General features: G+C 36.1%; 1 protein-coding gene across 2 annotated transcripts in view; it reads left to right on the top strand.

The window, feature by feature from the left end:
- SMG1 (SMG1 nonsense mediated mRNA decay associated PI3K related kinase) overlaps positions 1–18,340 on the top strand; it is a 93,177-nt gene that overhangs the window by 22,450 nt on the left and 52,387 nt on the right. For both annotated transcript variants that reach the window (XM_023616260.2, XM_023616261.2), the window contains 12 exons: positions 2,159–2,319; positions 2,962–3,117; positions 5,037–5,173; positions 6,139–6,197; positions 7,477–7,690; positions 9,921–10,046; positions 10,454–10,526; positions 11,481–11,578; positions 12,960–13,133; positions 14,869–15,093; positions 16,365–16,466; positions 17,178–17,447. In XM_023616260.2, coding sequence (XP_023472028.1) covers positions 2,159–2,319; positions 2,962–3,117; positions 5,037–5,173; positions 6,139–6,197; positions 7,477–7,690; positions 9,921–10,046; positions 10,454–10,526; positions 11,481–11,578; positions 12,960–13,133; positions 14,869–15,093; positions 16,365–16,466; positions 17,178–17,447 — 1,795 coding nt within the window. The remainder of the gene's footprint in view (positions 1–2,158; positions 2,320–2,961; positions 3,118–5,036; positions 5,174–6,138; positions 6,198–7,476; positions 7,691–9,920; positions 10,047–10,453; positions 10,527–11,480; positions 11,579–12,959; positions 13,134–14,868; positions 15,094–16,364; positions 16,467–17,177; positions 17,448–18,340) is intronic.

Genomic DNA, 18,340 nt, shown 5'->3' on the forward strand with positions numbered 1-18,340 from the left:
TATTTAAGCCTTATAACAACCTTATGTGTTAGATAGGTATTATCTTCTATTTTATGCAGGAAACAACTGAGGCAGATAAGTACTAACGTATTTTACTCCAGAGACAACCGAAGCTTGGCGATTTAAGCACCTTGTGCAAAGTCACACATACCTTTTCAGTGCTGGAGCTGGGATTTGAGCCCAGATCTTTTTTTAACCTGTATTCTCTGCTGCCTTATGTTTACTACTGTGTCACCAGAAAACGATACAAATATTTAACTCTTTAATAGTAAGGGAGAAGTGTATGTGATAGATAAACAGAATGAAAACAGGAAATTCAAACATTTAAATATTGGTAGACTTCAGTTATCTTGGCATTTCAGAAGTATTTTATTTTATTCATTCATTCCAACAGCTTACTTTTCTAGGTTGTCTTAGGTGCCATACATACAGACACGTTCAAAATTGGTCAGAAAAGCTCATACGCTCTTTTCTTTTTCAATTCCCTTTCAGAAATTAATGATATGTTATGGTTCATTATAGGTGCACATTTAATGTGCTGTTTTTAGATACATGGGGAATGCCTTTTTATTAGTTTAAAAAAGTTCTCATGCTGCATTTAGTGTTAAAAGTATTTAAATGCTTATAGACTTACTATATTTAGAAAATATCCTCAGAATTCTTTTCTTGAAATTCCATAGATTTTATTTTCTATATGTGGAAAGTGCTGAGTTTTGTCTATCAACTAGTGAACCCTGAATGTTTGAAGAATGCATTCCATTATGGAGCCTTAGTTAATTCAGTATGCTAAGATTATGCAATTTTATCAAGTTTTAGATTTGAGAGCCTTTAGGAGTAATTTAGATTTGTGCCAGTTAAGTATCCAAGTTTAATTTGACTTACTGTCTGCATTCTATATTAATAGTGGTTCCAGTAAACACAGGTTAGTGTGTCTGACTGATTGAACCTATGCAAAGTTTCATGTTTAGTATTTTGTGGGTGAGGGCAACCAAAGGATGATAAACTCTGAATTGAATATATATGCAAACACTGCAGTCATTTTTACACCTGGAGGAAGGGCACTGGGGGTTGAGGACTAGGTTAGTTTCTGCTCTTGCCAGTGTCCTTAACTTTTCCAAATATGGGTTCAGAAGGTGTTTTTAGTAAGTGTTATAAAGCTGTTTTTTTCCTTTTTTCTTCTCAGAAGGTTGTTCCTTTCGGACGTATCACTGGGACAGGAACTTTTTTTTTTTTTTTGGTATTTTTTATGTGCTGCCATAGAGTATTTAGTGTTATCTCTTGATACTTTATGATTAATGGTTGGGAGTATCAGAGATTATTCTGGACAACACTTGAATTTTAAATAGATTATGGACTGCAACCTTCAAATTCAGGTTTATTGATATCTGATATCTTTTATTTTCCTCACTTTATAATTTTAAAAGGTATTCTCTATAGTTAAGGAATCTTCAGTGAAGTCTTCAGTATTGCAATACATTAAAATAATGTTACTTTATAGCTAATGTGTTCTTTCCTTGTGTCCCACTGAGCTTGCTTCACATATCATTCTATCATTTATTTTCCCACCAAATAATCAAGTTATGAGTTCAAGTGAGAGAGAGAGAATGCCACAATGCCATGAGGCAGTACTTTAAAAATAATTTGGTAACACACCCTACCTGATATGTTGCCAGTGTTTTTTATTTTTATGACTGGGAAGATTAATTTTTCTACTGCTTAACCCTTTCCTGGGAGGAAAGTTTAGGAAGAATTACTCCTTTTATCAAGTTATGTGGAGAGAATCCTGGGCGCGGGTGATGAACTGTCTCAGTCTGCCCAGGACCGAGGGACTTTCTGGGACATGGGACCTTCAGTGCTAAAACCAGTTAAGTCTCGAGCAAAGCAGGATGAGTTGGTCATCCTAATCCTGGTAGCTGTTCATGTTCCTAAATGGGTCTTTAGAATAGTAGAAGGGGCTGAAAAGCTGGCATTTCATCCACTGACAGTCCCTTCCCAGTTGAGACTTTAGACACTGGAGTGCTTATTTGTAATAGTAATGATTTAAAACATTTAAAAGGTGGAGAGAAGAGAGAAGCTTGTGTGAAAGAAAGATTTATGATTTGGGCTATTAAAATGTTTGTTTGAAGTTCTAATCTTCTATTCTTCTCTCTTCTTTCAGAACTGATAGTGCATCAGCCGACCCAGATAATTTAAAATATTCATCCAGAGATAGGGGTGGGTCTTCGTCTTATGGACTGCAGCCTTCAAATTCAGCTGTGGTGTCTCGGCAAAGACACGATGATACCAGAGTCCACGCTGACATACAGAATGACGAAAAGGGTATATATTGCCTCGTTGCAGAGGCATGGTTCTGTTCGTTTCTAACTTACCTATCCCTCTCTTTTCTTTCTCCCTTCCCCGCCTCTCTCTCTTTCTTCTATTAGTTTAAAATATAAATATTTTATGTTTATATAAAATATCAAAGAAAATGGCAGTTTATAATAGGCAGCACACCATGGTGCAGAGGAAAGAAACCCTGGACTTAGAGCTATGTGGTAAACAAACAACAAATATTATATGCAGTGCTGTTTTTGAAACTTTGTAGTAAGTTTACCCTCTTAATTTTTTTTAATTTAAATGTTCTTTTCACACACATAATACATAAATGCTGTTTCCTTGCCCACCAAAAACAGAAAATGATATCACTAAGGCTGAAGTCTTCTCCCGACTACCATCTTTTCTCTAGACTTCTAAAAAGTTTTTAAAGTGCAAAATCTGACTTAATTTAGTTCTTGTTTCTCTACTTCCATTGAAGATATTTAAGCAAAATCAGAGTGATTTCAGGGCAGGTGGCACTGGGGAAGAGTTGGAGAAGGAGGGCACATTGAGCTGTAGAGTGGGTAATGAGATCCTGAACTGTCAGGAACTGCTTGAGTGAAGCAAAGAGCACCATGAAAATAATGTCATTGTCGCTGTTTTTAGGTGGCTACAGTGTCAATGGAGGATCTGGGGAAAATACTTATGGTCGGAAGTCGTTGGGGCAAGAGCTGAGGGTTAACAATGTGACCAGCCCTGAGTTCACCAGTATTCAGCATGGCAATCGTGCGTTAGCCATCAAAGACATGAGGAAATCACAGGGTAAGGCTGGGCAAACTGGGGACCAATCCCACGTGCCTCCACCAAGACCTGTATCTCCTCTTCTGGATGCCTCATTTCTTGCTAATACCTTGCACCTGTAAGGTGGTTAGTTTCCTCTGAGTTAAAAAGTGCAGGTGATAATTGTTTGTATTTCTTTTCCTGTGAACTATTTCTTAGAGTAAGTTTCCACAAGAAAGGTTTGAATACTTTTTAAAGGAGAATTCTCTTATAATAAGATGAGAAGACTGGGTAAGATTTTTTTTTGGCTGAGGAAGAGTCCCCCTGAGCTACCATCTGTGCCAGTCTTCCTCTGTTTTAAATGTGGGTCACTGCCTCAGCATGGCCGCTGACGAGTGGTGTAGGTCTGTGCCCAGGATCTGAACCTGGGCTGAAGCGGAGTGTGCTGAACCTAACCACTAGGCCCCTGGATAAGATTTCAAAGAAAGGCTTTTCCTGATTGTCGTTGACACTGAATGTATAGTGTTTAGTGGGCTCTTACTGCAGCAAGTCCTTGAACTCTAGGGCCTATGGGGCATATGGGTGTATAAGGAGCGGTCCCTTTTCTGCAGTTAAATACGCTGATACCGCTTTCTGCCTTATAACACAAGCCTCTCTCTATAGTAAAGTGCCTTGAAAATTCAGAGAATTAGAGGTAATGATCTTCTTTTCTCCTAGAAGAGAAATTTATGTTACTGGTAAAGCTGAGTATGAAATCAAGATTTCTGATTTACACACTTTGTTGGTTATGATTACTCTTTGAACATTTAGCTTATGATCATTTTTTTCCGTTGGGGTGTATGTGTTTGTATCTGTATCTTGGTGAACATCTTTGTGCACGTTGGCCTATAGCTTTTAAAAATTGATTTCTTTTGGGTAAATTTTCAGAAGTGGAATGCTAAGTCAAAGGCTATACTGTTTCTTAATAGTGTTTGAAGTCTTATGTAGGCTAGAAGCTAGAAAGTGACACTAAAGCTGATTTAGGCCAATTCTTCCTTCTCACAGGCTCGGATTTATGCAGTTTGCTAGTGGCAGAAATGTAAATAGAACCTAGATTTCCCTACTGGCAGCCTAAAAACATTTTCAGTATCCTTCCTTCCTGAAATACTCCATGGGCTAGGAATTTAAACATTCCTGTTCCTTCTCTCATGTGTTTTAATTTCTCTTATTATGAATTTTCCTTTCATATGCTTTAGAGAGAGGAAACTGTCACACCCTTTGTGGTTTGTTGTTAATGTACATTGGTTGATTACAATAAATAGGATGGCTGAAAATTTAAAAAGAAAGAGATATTTAGTATTTAATGCGTCTTTATTAGTAACATCCACCTTGTTTGAGCATTCCTGCTTGCTTGTCATTTAAATAAAGGGAAGAAAGGTCTGACTGCCATTTCCCAGTGGGAGCATGCCTTGCATGTGGTGGGTAGTAGTGAGGTGTGTGTTGAGCTGACTCTGTGACTGCAATTCACCAAAACTTTGTCCTGGGAAAGTGATGATCATGTGAACAAGAGGCTCCCCTTCTCGGGGATACCAAGGTGAGAATAGAAGCATATAGGCTGTTTCTGATTGAGACTTTATCCCTAACATGTAGAAGTCTTTTACCTATACCCATGCTCTTTACCTGGATATTGAAAACAGTTTAGACAGAACTGAAGAAAGTAATTTCCAAGTCTTTTTTGTCTCTCAGTTGGTCCTCTGGAATGAGGTGTTTACTTCGGTTTATCTTTGTTGAGGGTCTATTATGTACCTAACGGTCTGCTGGGGCTTCGTTTACACCGATGAGCAAAAGTGTGACGGGCCCAGCATTCATTGAGTTTTCATTGTCCAGTGGACTGTGATTTTTGATGTACTTTAAAATATTTGGGTTGTGAGGTTTTTATGTTTATTTATACTCAGTGGATAACAAGATGTTTATATTCCCAGAGCGATCGATGTCTTATTCTGATGAGTCTCGACTGTCGAATCTTCTTCGGAGGATCACCCGGGAAGACGACAGAGACCGAAGACTGGCTACTGTAAAGCAGTTGAAAGAATTTATTCAGCAACCAGAAAATAAGCTGGTGAGTATCATATGTTTGGAAATGTTGATAATTTTTGTTTCCGCAATAAACTAGATAATTCTGTCTTGAGTGGTTTAAGATGGAAGAGATTTGCTTCTTAGGAAAAATAACAGGGATTCCTTATTCCAGTTTAATTTGTCCTGTATTATGATGATCTAGAATTTAATGCCCCTAATGTGTGATTTGTCTACCATTTGTTGGATCCACATTGGTGCTTTCTGCAGTAAAGCGCTTTTAACATGTTTATTCTGTTGTCCTCAGAATTGTTTGTGTTTGCTCTGGGACACAGTATCTGTTTGTATTTTATATGTGAAACTGAAGTGGGGGGTACATGTTTTGTTCATTGGTAACTTTGGTCTGGTGGCCAGGGCTAAATAAATGGAAAAACCCTTTAAAGAACGAAGTGTAGGCTCAGTTACAAATTTCTCTCCACCCCGAGTAATTCTCCTAATGTTAAATTAAGAACTTGATATAGAGCAGGAGAAAATTAATGAGAATGGTATTATGAGTCAAATAAACATTTAGTTTGAAGCAAGTGCCTCCCCCCACCAGTTTATTATGCAAAAATTCAAATATGCAGCAATTGAAAGAATTTTCCAGGAAACATCATGTGCCCATTATCTAAATTCTGTCATTAACATTTTACCCTATTACTTTATCACATCTCTCTCCCTCAATCAATCTAGCTTTTTTTTTTTTAATGTGTGTCAGAGCAAATTAAACAATCCTTTTGAGTTTATTTTTTTCCTTGATGTTCATGGCTCTATGTTTTCTATTGATGAATTGCTTTGATAATTTGAAAGGAAACTTATGACACTCCTGATAAGTGTTGGGGACTGGGAATAATAAGGAAAGTAAGGTGCTGTCCAGTTATAATTTGGAGGGGAACACAAGAAAAAAGAGTACACAATGTTATTCTTAAAAGTATAGGAATTTTAAGTTTTTATAAATGTGTTTGTTTTAAGGTACTAGTTAAACAATTGGATAATATCTTGGCTGCTGTACATGATGTGCTTAATGAAAGGTAAGTAACTGATAATAGTTAAATTTAAAAGACTTTAAAATGTATTTTTAGAAATTATTAAAAAATACACAAGATAAACCCATTAGTTTCATTTATGAACATCTATTTAATGTTTCACTGGGTTCTCTTGTCATCTTTATCTCTGTTACAGTATTTATACGTTAATTACCATTGAATGCAAATAGAATCCAGTTGAAAAGAAATACCATTCTTTTTTTTTGATTTATCATCATGACTGAATAGTCAGTGTTGAGCACTGACTTGTAGAGTGACAAGCTCTTAATGCAGGCATGAATGAATGAGGTGAACTTTTGTAAACTAGAGAATTTTGAAACTGCTTAGAGACTAGCGGTGAAAGGGAGCTTCCTTCTTTGGGCAACAGTGGATTCAGACCATCTAATCCACGAGGCTGCTGGGGTTCTCCAAAGGTGTGCAGAGCCATTTCTTCGTAGGGTGATTCCCAAAGAATTGCAGTGTTCTGGGCCGGCCCCATGGCCCAGTGGTTAAGTTTGCGTGTTCTGCTGCGCCGGCCTAGGATTTCATTGGTTCGGATCCTGGGCACGGACATGGCACCTCTCATCAGGCCGCGTTGAGGCGGCGTCCCGCATACCACAACTAGAAGGACCCACAACTAAAATATACAACTATGAACTGGGGGGATTTGGGAAGATAAAGCAGGAAAAAAAAAAAAGATTGACAACAGTTGTTAGCTCAGGTGCCAATCTTTAAAAAAAAAGAATTGCAGTGTTGGAAAGCCCCCAAAAACTCATCTCAGCAGGTCATGAACCTTACTGCTTTTTGATAGTTTTATTTTATATAGTTACTTATTAATATTATACTTAAGTCAGTGTTATCCTTTTAAGTTTATTATATTTATTACAATTTTCTATTTTTATAGTGCTTACATATTGAGCATTACATAGTATATAGTTATTTATAGTGTGTTTTTATTTGATCATTTGTTTCTGCCCTTTTCTGTGAATCATTTAATGTAGTTTGAGATAGAATTGGAAGCCTGAATTTTAGTATTTCTGGGCCTCTCCTTACTGTTTGTAAATAATTGATTCTGTAAAAGAAAATCTAATATCTAACAATCGTACTTTGTGGGATAGATAATATAGAATATTTAAAGTGGATAAAATCTCAACCTTTCATGAAGTTTTAATAGAAATTTTTAAAAGCTCGTTTGACATTGTTTTGTAGGATGTGTCATTCTCGTCATCTTTGGAAACTTAAGCTTTTTGTATGTTTTGTTTTGTTTGCATTAAAATAAACACAGTAGCAAATTGCTTCAGGAGCTGAGGCAGGAGGGCGCCTGCTGTCTTGGCCTTCTCTGTGCTTCTCTGAGCTATGAGGCTGAGAAGATCTTCAAGTGGATTTTTAGCAAATTTAGCTCATCTGCAAAAGATGAAGTTAAACTCCTCTACTTATGTGCCACCTACAAAGCACTAGAGACTGTAGGAGAAAAGAAAGCCTTTTCATCTGTAATGCAGGTAAGAATGAGGGGAAGAATTGATGATGTGCTTGGGAAGAGAGCTGTCCTTAACACACGTCCTTGGGAGGGAGCTTGAAGAAAGGAACCTTAGGAAAGGGTATCTACTGATAGTGAATATGATGCGAGTAAAATTCCTCCTTCTGAATTTGAGTGAAGGATACACATTAAGGGTAGATTTAAAATAAGTTAGTTTTTAAATTTTGTCTTTTTGCCTTTTAGAAGCTTTCCTTTGAATCTGTTTTGTACTAGAATCATTTGCAGATTTAAAAACAGGAACTCCATGAGAGGAGCTGGATAGGAGGGGACTTATTATTTTTGAGGGAGACAACAACTAAACATCACAACTCATTTTAGGCCTTTTTAGGTTTGATAAAATGTCAGAAATTCTTATTCCAAGTGATATAAAATAATCATGTATAAATGAATATTACCTCTAGTTTTATTTCACTTTTGTGTGTGTGAATGTATTAAAAGATCATTCCCGATTTAATTTTGAGCAAAGTTACAAGTAATTAAATTTTTGTTGAGCTAATGTTTTTAAAAATTAGGATGTGGTGTTTTAGAACATCTGGTATCTTCTTTATTTTTGTTCCTTTGCAATTCATGATATGCTTTATTTTGGTTAAGTATTTTAAGAAAATGGATATAAGAAATAATCCTGCCTTTTTAAAAAATGCATTTTCCCTTGATTATAGAGGTTATGAAAAAATTTTGGAAAAGATTCGAAAAATTATCTGTAACTAAACAACGTAACACCAAGTTGGGCTTATTCTGTATACAGTTTTTGTATTATGAACATTTCCCCAAGTATTTATTTTGAAAATTTTCAAAGTCACAGGAAGACAGACCAGTACAATACTACCCATAGACCTAGATTTATCACTTATTTACACTTTGCTGTGGTTGTTTTATTTCTCTACCTATACACATGCACACTTTTTGTTGAACCATTTGAAAATACATTACACATGATGACAATTCACCCCCATAATGCTTCAACATGCATCTCCTGAGAATAAGGCTATTCTCTATAACAACAATATGATGATCATATCTAAGAAAGTAAATTTTATTGTATAATACAATCCACATTCAGATTTCTGCAGTTGCCCTTAAGATGTCTTTTGTAGCTTTTGTCTTACCTGACCCAGGATCCCATCAAGATTCATGCATTTGGTGGTGTGCCTCTTTAATCTCTCTTAATTGGAATAGTTCTCTGTACCTTTTTTGTCCCCCTTATTTTGTAGAATGTTCTACTTTCTGGGTTTCTCTGATTGTTTCCTCCTGATTAGATTCAATTTAAACATTTTGGTCACCAATCCCACAGGGGTTCATACTTACTCTTGCTTGGCACTAGTAGGCATGTAACCTCAGGTTGTCTCACTCTGAGATGATGAGTTTGATCCCCTGGTTGAGGTGATGACCACCAGATCTTTCTATCGCGAAGGCTTCTTTTTCTCCCTTCGTCATTAGTAATCAGGGCATGATACCATGAAACCTTCTGAATGTCCTGTTTTTAGTAATATTTCACTCCATGATTTTAGTATGCATTCATATTCTGTGTCTGTGTAGATTATATAACATTGGCTGTTGCAAAATGGTGGTTTTCTAATTCTAGCATTTCTTCTATATTTATCACAACATTCTTTTGTAAACAAGAGCTTTCCTTTTGGGAGAAAGTGGTTTTTAACAGCTGCAAAGTATTGTCAGTGGTATGCCATGTATTTATTTTAAAAATCTGTCTATATATAGTGGTAACGTGAGCTTGCATGTCATTCGTATGTTGGAGCCATGCTAATCTCCAAGTCATTCCAATTTGAAGCAAGTAACTAATATCCTAAAGCAGAAACTGTACAAAATTTGCTGTATATTTTTAATTGGAAAGTAATTGTGATACTTTAAAGGAAAGTTTCCAAGCAGATTTTAGTTTTTCTACTTGAAATTTAGTCACATTCATAGTCTTAAAGAGAGCACTTAGAAATAATGTAAACAGACATTACTTAGGAATAGTGTTAATAGACATAAAAGAAGAGAAAAACTATTTGGTTTCAGCATAATATCTTAGTGGAATGAAATGTTTTCAACTTTTTTTAAAACTCTATATAGAATTTATTTCCTCTGGTGTCATAATTAGTTTTGGATATAGTCACTGTTAAGTAATGAACCTAATTTGCTTGTTTTCTCCCTGTTTTATTGAATGTTCATGTTTTGCAACTTTTACTTTTTAGCTTGTAATGACCAGCCTGCAGTCCATTCTTGAAAATGTGGATACACCAGAATTACTTTGCAAATGTGTTAAGTGCATTCTTTTGGTGGCTCGATGTTACCCTCATATTTTCAGCACTAATTTTAGGGTGAGTTCCCCAGCTCCCTCTTTTCAGGTGATGTAGTGAGGAGTTGTTTGCATGTATGAGGACTGGGAAATCAGATGGAAGTGACGTCTGCTCCTTTGAGTATGATCAGTGATGTTTGAGGGTCTGAGGTTGAATGGTGCGGTAATACTGTTTTTATAAAAAGTACCATCTATCCTTTCTGACGTTAATACCTTAAAGATATTTAAAGAAAAAATATAATTTCATCAGTGTCATAAATGAAGTTCTATTATTCCCCTACCCTAACCTCTCCCTTTCTAAGACTGTATAATGTCAAATAGGTAGAACCCAGATGCTCTTTTTAGGATCTCTTACTCTGAAATGGTCCACAGTTGGAATAGCAGTAAGACCTTAAAATGCTTAGCCTTCTTCTCTTTGTCTGCATCCAGGATACCGTTGATATATTAGTTGGATGGCATATAGACCATACTCAGAAACCTTCGCTCACACAGCAGGTATCTGGTAAGTCGCTTAGCACGTACCATTTAAGTATCATGGGAAGGAGCACGGCTCCCTCAAAGACTAGCTGTTATTACTCTTTCTTTGATAATGCAAGAAAAATAATTGCTTCACAGAAATATTTTGGTTATCATAAATGAACATTACTTTTTAGCTAAATTTATCTTTTCAAAGGAAAATTGTGTACTTGGTAGTAGGTAGGGAGAGTAAGTATAGATTATAGTGTTGTACCTGTGAGAAATTGAAAGGACTTATCTCAAGTCATTTGTAGTGTGTGCTAGTAGGATGAGAGATCGTAATGGTAATACCCTGAAATGTGGAATGCAGAGTACATAAAATGTCGAATACCCTGGATATTTATGACTTCTTTTTGTTATTATTAAAAAACAAACAAATGGATTAATTTGGAGAATTGTCATAATGATAAAGAAATATATATTTTTTTGACTGGCAGGACTTATTTGGACTTTTCAGCTCATTCCAGGTGCAATAATTTCTCTTAGCTTATTTGGTGCAATAAACTTCTGGAAGTAGGATGTGCAGGAGAGAGTGTTTCTGTCCCCTTTCCACTGGAGAGATGAGTGGACACCTTTGGTGGCTCAGTGTGGCCCTGGAGTAGAAAGACAGGCTCGTGGTAGATTGTGGCATTTCAGTCTATGCTATGTGTATAGTGTCAATATGAATATTAAATCTGCTAAAAAAAAAATAAGGACATGAGATAGATGTTTTAATTTCTGGAGATTGTTCATTTTTGCAGCATGAAAAGAAACATTGGTCAATCATGATCTGCGAGTTTAACAGTTAACAGTCCTAGTTTTATGATATGGGGCATAGGGCATGTTTTAAGAGTGGGCAACTTGAAAACAAGACACCTTTTAAAACAAGGCTCTTAAATTTATTTTTAATTTGGATTTTTTGTTTTTTCTACTATTTCAAAGTTTCTTATGTGATTCCTAGGGTGGTTGCAGAGTTTGGAGCCGTTTTGGGTCGCTGATCTTGCTTTTTCCACCACTCTTCTTGGTCAGTTTCTAGAGGACATGGAGGCATATGCTGAGGTGAGTATATAGAAAGTTGTTATTTCCTAAAATTTCAGTTAAGCAAAAAACAAAACAAAAATTTTAAACAGTGCTAGATTTATTTTGAAATAATTCAGACCCCCTGGTGTTTTAGCAGAAATTACAAGACCATGAAATATTTAAAGTTTTATTTTAGATTTTTTTTAAAAGATGCCAACAGAATTACCAGAGAGACTAAAAGAAAAATTGCAGGGCTAATTTTGCAATGCTTTAAATAATCTTGGTAGCTAGTAGTTTTCTGGAGCCATTGTCTGTAGCTCAGTCACTCGTAGTTTTTGTTACGAAGAGAGTCTTAGAAAGTAAGGTGAATTGGTGTTGTATAAAAGCCCCTAAAGACTTTCTTCTTACATGTATTGGGGATCTTGGATCCTGCTTTGGAGGACAAGACTTGGTTTCAGCCAACTTTTGCAGCTGTAGAAGCACAGTGTGACAGCGTTAAGGGTGCTGCTGAAGTGTCCGTTACTGGCTCTCCCGGCCCCATGTCCCGGCCTAATCTGCCGTCTCCCGTCTGAATCTCCTCCTGCTGCCCTGCTCAGATCTGCCATGATCCGTGTTTGCTGTTCCAGGTTCCCATGGAGCTTCAGCCTCATCTTTACTTCACTACTTTTGACTGTACTGGTCTGTTTGCTCCCTTTCAGAGAAAAGTGAGGGAATATTTTCTTCCCTGCGTTTCTTTACCCCCACCCCTGGAAAATCTTTGTTCCCAGCACGCCTTTGGAGCTGATCTGCCTCTGTAGAGACTCTGCCCCGTGGTATCCATAAAATCTAATTCTCTTTGATTATCTTGGGTGCTTAATTGTATGTAGGTGCATATTGGTTCTAGTATCCCATTTTTTTGCTGGAGTCATTTCCTTTTGAGTGTATCTTATTTCCTCAGCTAGATTATAAAGCTGTAAACCAAATCTTATAATTTTCTAAGTCTCCCCCATCCCCTTGTGTGCAGTAATGGTGTGGAGTACTTATTGTTGGGTTGAGTGGCTCAAAGAATACCTTGAATGAGATTTTACCAAGGACCAATTCAGGAATGGCAAAAGTTTCTGGCTCCGTTTATACCTATATATAACTATGGTATATGTACTAGAATTTACTTTTCCCAATATCATCTGGGTATATAACAAATAAATATCTGAGTAAATAACAAGAAGTTATTTCCTTAATCTACTGAGGTTAATATTGTTTATTTAGAGAAGTAAAATCCACTTTTACTTTTACATTCATGTTTCCTAGTCTCCTAGGCCAAAATTTCTCTTTGTTTGTAAAAATCTATTATAAAGTTAATTAGCTTAAGAATTGGGAGTTTTCGTTTTCCTTTTTTGAACAACGTCCTACTTAAATAAGAATACTGTGCATTCACATCCAGGACCTCAGCCACGTGGCCTCTGGGGAGTCAGTGGATGAAGACGTTCCTCCTCCATCAGTGTCCTTACCAAAGTTGGCAGCGCTTCTCCGGGTATTCAGTACTGTGGTGAGGAGCATTGGGGAACGCTTCAGTCCAATTCGGGGTCCTCCAATTACTGAGGCATATGTAACAGATGTAAGTGTCTTTAGGAGTTTTAAATATTCCAAAATAAAATTGTTTTGTATTATAAATACTTGTCTTTACCTAGGAAACTGTTATTAACCCTTGATTTGTTTAGCATGTATGTATGTATGCGCCTGGCTGCTTTCTTAAACAGCCAGAGAAGCAGGGAATCCTACTGTTTTCCATCCCCCTCCTCTTCCCCCCTCTCCCCTCAGGAAAAAAAGGCCGCTCTGAATTTCAAAATGTCCGTGAGCTTTTGTCTTAGGAGATCCTTCGTAGATTCATTTATTCTTGTTTTTTCATACATACTTTTGAAATCTTATAATTTTGTTTTTTAATAATATTAGTTACAATTTTGCTTTTAAATTATTGTCTCCTTTTAATTTTTCAACATATTAAGAATAACACACTATAGAGAAAGCCTCAAAAAGTAATTTTCTGTGAGTATACAGGATGAAACAACTTGAGAACCTGACATCAAAGGATATAAAGATGTAAGAACCTAAAATATATAGTAATCTGAGACCAATTTTAGGAGGTAGCTAGATTGCCACTCCGAACGTGCGTTGCACTGTATTACAGTCCACTGAGTGGCTGAGTGTAACAGACATGAGACGTGAACCCCCGTCATTACCCTCTGCTTGATTAAGAAGGGATACTGTTCTAAAAGATTTCATCTAAATGATTAAAATTTTATTGTTAGAATAAAACGGGCTTTTATGAACATTTTCTTTTGTAGAACACATTACTAGATAAAATAGGATGTTAATTACATATGCAATTCTTGGTAAGGTAATTGTATTTGAGCAGAAATGTCAGATCTTGAAGATAATTAAAACTAGCATATTTATTTTTTAAACCTGATCAAAATGATGTCATATCTTTGTTCCACTTTTACTATCTAAAAGGGTTGTTTGATGACTGTGTCAGTGTTGAAATAAAGGCAGTTAACGCAATATAAAACAAAAGGAACATAATTATTTTCCAAGATAGTTATGTATTGAATGTTTTCTTCTGTGATAGTCTTTGAGGCCTTTTTAACCTGTATATAGATTTAAAAAACCTGTGTGTAGTGGTTGTTGACTATTATAGAAGTAATTTTGTGTTGTCAGTTTGTTCTATTTTTTTCCCATTTTTTTATTAGGAATTTAGTACGTTAATATTGACTATTATAGTTTGGTAGGATTTTTGGTTGGGAATTACATGATTTTCATATCCTCGTATAGGTATTATATGGTATGACTGCAAATACTTTTCTTTCAAACGAGACCATCAATACATGAACTTTCATAAGCTAAAGGTGACTTGGATGTTTCGTTTTAGAAGATTGTTTACCGAAAGCCCAAGTGCTAGATTACAGAAAGTTACTCTCATGCCAAGTTATTCCCGTACTGTTAATACTTTTACTGTTCTAAGTTCTAGTGTACTTTATGATTATAAAGATTGTGAGCTTCGGCCATTTAGTGACTTTGAGGGCATAGGAAGTGGATATTAGAGAAATAGAGGGTGGCAAATTCCATTTCCTGTCACAGTAGCACTTAAGAATTTTTTAGGCAAGATCATTTTTGTGTATTGTACTAAAGATACCCTTATTATTATTCAGCCACTGAGAACTAGAATATTAAGAGACTACTGACAAGGCAGGTAGTTAATTTCCAGTTGAAACTGCATTAAATAGGAAATATCTTTTTGCTCTCTGGAAGCATGTGAATTTTTTTAAAAAGCTGCTTGTTTTCCCCATTTGCAGGTTCTGTACAGAGTAATGAGATGTGTGACGGCTGCAAACCAAGTGTTTTTTTCTGAGGCTGTGTTGACAGCTGCTAATGAGTGTGTTGGTGTTTTGCTCGGCAGCTTGGATCCTAGCATGACTATACATTGTGACATGGTCATTACATATGGATTAGATCAACTGGAGAATTGCCAGACTTGTGGTACAGATTATATCATCTCAGTCTTGAATTTACTCACATTGGTATGTGAATTCTTTTTTGTTGCTTTTTAATATGTTGATTTAATGAGGCCCTTAAATTTAAATTGATGTGGAAGAAATTAAGGCCTTTTTTTTTTAAGTAGTGCATTAGTCTCACTTATATAATCTAGTTTGCTTTTGCTCTAGTGTCTGTTTACTTTTAGTGTTTGATAGCTTATCTCAGTGTAGATTTACTCGTTTTTTGTGTTTTGTTTTTGTTTTTTTGGTGAGACATCATCCTTCACACGAGACTCTCTAGTACTCCTGATAAATACTATATAAGAGCAGGTACTTAATAGCTACTTTGAAAGACCCTGTTATGTTTTGTTTTCCATATGAAGCTTCTCCATAAACATTTCCCCTCCCCTCCACCTTTTATTGTGGACATTTTGAAGGCTATTAAAAAAACAGAATAGTATAATGAATCATTGCATACTTAATACTCAGTTTCTGTAATTAGAAACACATGGCCCATCTGGTTTCATCCGGGCCTCTGGTTCTCTGCTGCCTCCTTGCTGTCCTTCCATCCCCGACTGGAGTATTTTAAAGCAAATTCTAGATGACATTCTGCTGAACATTTCTGCCAAAGTTACACCTCCTTTTGCCAACGTGAAAAAAAATGCCCATGTTTAAGTATAAACATATATATCCTATTTAGCTGTTTGAACATTTTTAATGTCACAGTGTTAAGGCCTTAAAATATGACTTAGATATATATTTCTTAACTAATAGACTATTTTGCAGAGCAGTTTTAGGTTTACAGAAAAATTGAGCAGAAAGTACAGAGTTCCCTTGTACCCTCTCTCCCTAGTAGTTTTCTGTTAACATCTTGCTTTAGTGTGGTACATTTATTATAATTGACGAGCCACATCGACACATTATTATGAACTGAAGTCCATAGTTGACTCTCTGTGGTCCACAGGTTCTGTATGTCTGTAAGTTCACTCTCTAGATTGTACGTTCTGTGAGATTTAACAAATGTATAGTGTCATGTATGCAGCATTAGAGTATCATATAAAATAGTTTCTCTGATCTAAAAATCCCATGTGTTCACCTACTCATCCCTCCCTCCCGTCAGACCCCTGGCAACCACTGATGTTTTTACTGTCTCCATAGTTTGGCCTTTTCCAGAGAGTCGTATAGTTGGAATCATACAGTAGTATGTAGTAGTAGCCTTTTCAGATTGGCTTCTTTCACTTAACAATATGCATTTAAAGTTCCCTCATGTCCTTTTGTGACTTGATAGCTCATTTCTTTTTATTTTATTCTTTTAGATTGTTGAACAGATAAATACAAAATTGCCATCATCATTTGTAGAAAAACTGTTTATACCATCATCAAAACTACTATTTTTGCGTTATCATAAAGAAAAAGAGGTAAGTGATACATTGATAATTAGGTCATTGAAGAGTTTTACTTATGTTACTTAGTAGGCTACGTAAGTGAAATTGAATGAAATGAGAAATACTTGATTTAGAATATAGTGATTATGATTCTGTTAATATTTGTTAGTTATTGTACACCTTGATGAATGATATGCCAAATATTCTTTTTAGATTTCCGTCATTTGTTTTTATTAAAATAAATTTGTTTTATTAAAATCTCATAAAGGTAAAACAAGCAGATATATTTTAAAAGTTATAAACTCAGTAAACTCAGGAGTACTGTGTATGTTGTAAATAAAACTTCATTATTAGCTTTTCAGCTAACTCCCTGTCAAGACCACTGTAGACTTTCTGAAGTAGATGTAGGAAAACCAGTCTTAAGAAACTGCTGTTTGTGTATTTATTTTGACACTGGCTGTCTTTTAAAAGCAGCCTTTTAAGAAATTTCATATTTCTGCTTTTAATATAGAGTCCCCTTTCTTTGTAATCAAGCTTTATAAATTTAACAAGCTTACCCGTATCTATAGGTTCCGTAAGGTTGATTTTTTAGAAATTAAGATCTTTGGTGTTCTGGACATTGAATGTATCAATCTTAAATCGATTTGCATGATCACCATTATACAGATAGTAATTTATTTTCCATATAATTGTAGAAGATTAATTTTCTGTTTAATTATCACTTTCCTGAATTCTCTTTTTAAGGTTGTTGCTGTAGCCCATGCTGTTTATCAAGCAGTGCTCAGCCTGAAGAATATTCCTGTTTTGGAGACTGCCTATAAATTAATTTTGGGAGAAATGACTTGTGCCCTAAACAACCTGCTACATAGCCTACAACTTCCTGATGCCTGTTCTGAGATAAAACATGAGGCGTTTAAGAATCATGTATTCAATGTAGACAATGCAAAATTCGTAGTTATATTTGACCTCAGTGCCCTGACTACGATTGGAAATGCCAAAAACTCACTAATTGGGGTGAGTCTTGCCTTGTAATGCCTTCATTTTATCCACACTGAAGCCCCTTCTCCTTGCGTGTTTCTGTATTTCGTCTGCTCTCGTGGCATGCATGTGCAGAGTCCCTGTAGAACAAACTGTGTGTTGAGGACGTGCCGGGATGATGAAGACGGGCAGGGATCTTGTCTTGCCATTGTGTTTAGCTCTCTCCTTGCTTTCCTTGACAACTCTTGATAGAATTTTTTAATATTTGTTTTATGTTTTAGAACTTATCTGTTCTGAATTTCTCCTTTTTACCCTAGCATGCTTGTAGGAAATTTGTCAGCGTTTTCCACAGCTCAAATTTGTGTAATTCTTTTAATGTGCAGCCCCTTTTTCCCCTGGTACTCCTTCTCCTCTCCACTAAAGTTAGTACTTACATGTGGTCTTACTGTTTGACTACGTGTTTTTTCTAGGAACGTTCATATATTCTTTCTTTTGGAAAAAGAATAAAGGTTTCTTTCCTTTAAGAAATTTGAAGTGACCCTGCTTTTGATTTATAATTATATGACTGTGGTTTGTATATTTCACCCTCCTATTGGACCTTGCAGGACTGAAAAACATGATTTCTAATAGAAAGTAATGGCATATGGTTAAGGGATAACGTTTCTAAGAAAGCAGGGAGGAAAAAGGCAATATCTGATGTTTGTCCTGCGTGCCTTGTTAGATCAGATTGCTTTATCTCCTCCGTGGCTGCTGCTTCGGGCTTATGTTGGAAGGCTGTGGGGGAGACTCTTCCTGTCTTTACCCTCTAAAATGTGGTTGGCGAGGAATTCACATTGTATGCAAATTTGAGGTTTATCTTCTCCACTCCGGAAGCAAGGAGAGGGGATGAGGATGCGGGGCAGTCAGGTGGAATGGAGTATCTTAGCAGC

This window comes from Equus caballus, chromosome 13 (genome assembly GCF_041296265.1).
Source record: "Equus caballus isolate H_3958 breed thoroughbred chromosome 13, TB-T2T, whole genome shotgun sequence".
NCBI lineage: Eukaryota > Metazoa > Chordata > Mammalia > Perissodactyla > Equidae > Equus > Equus caballus.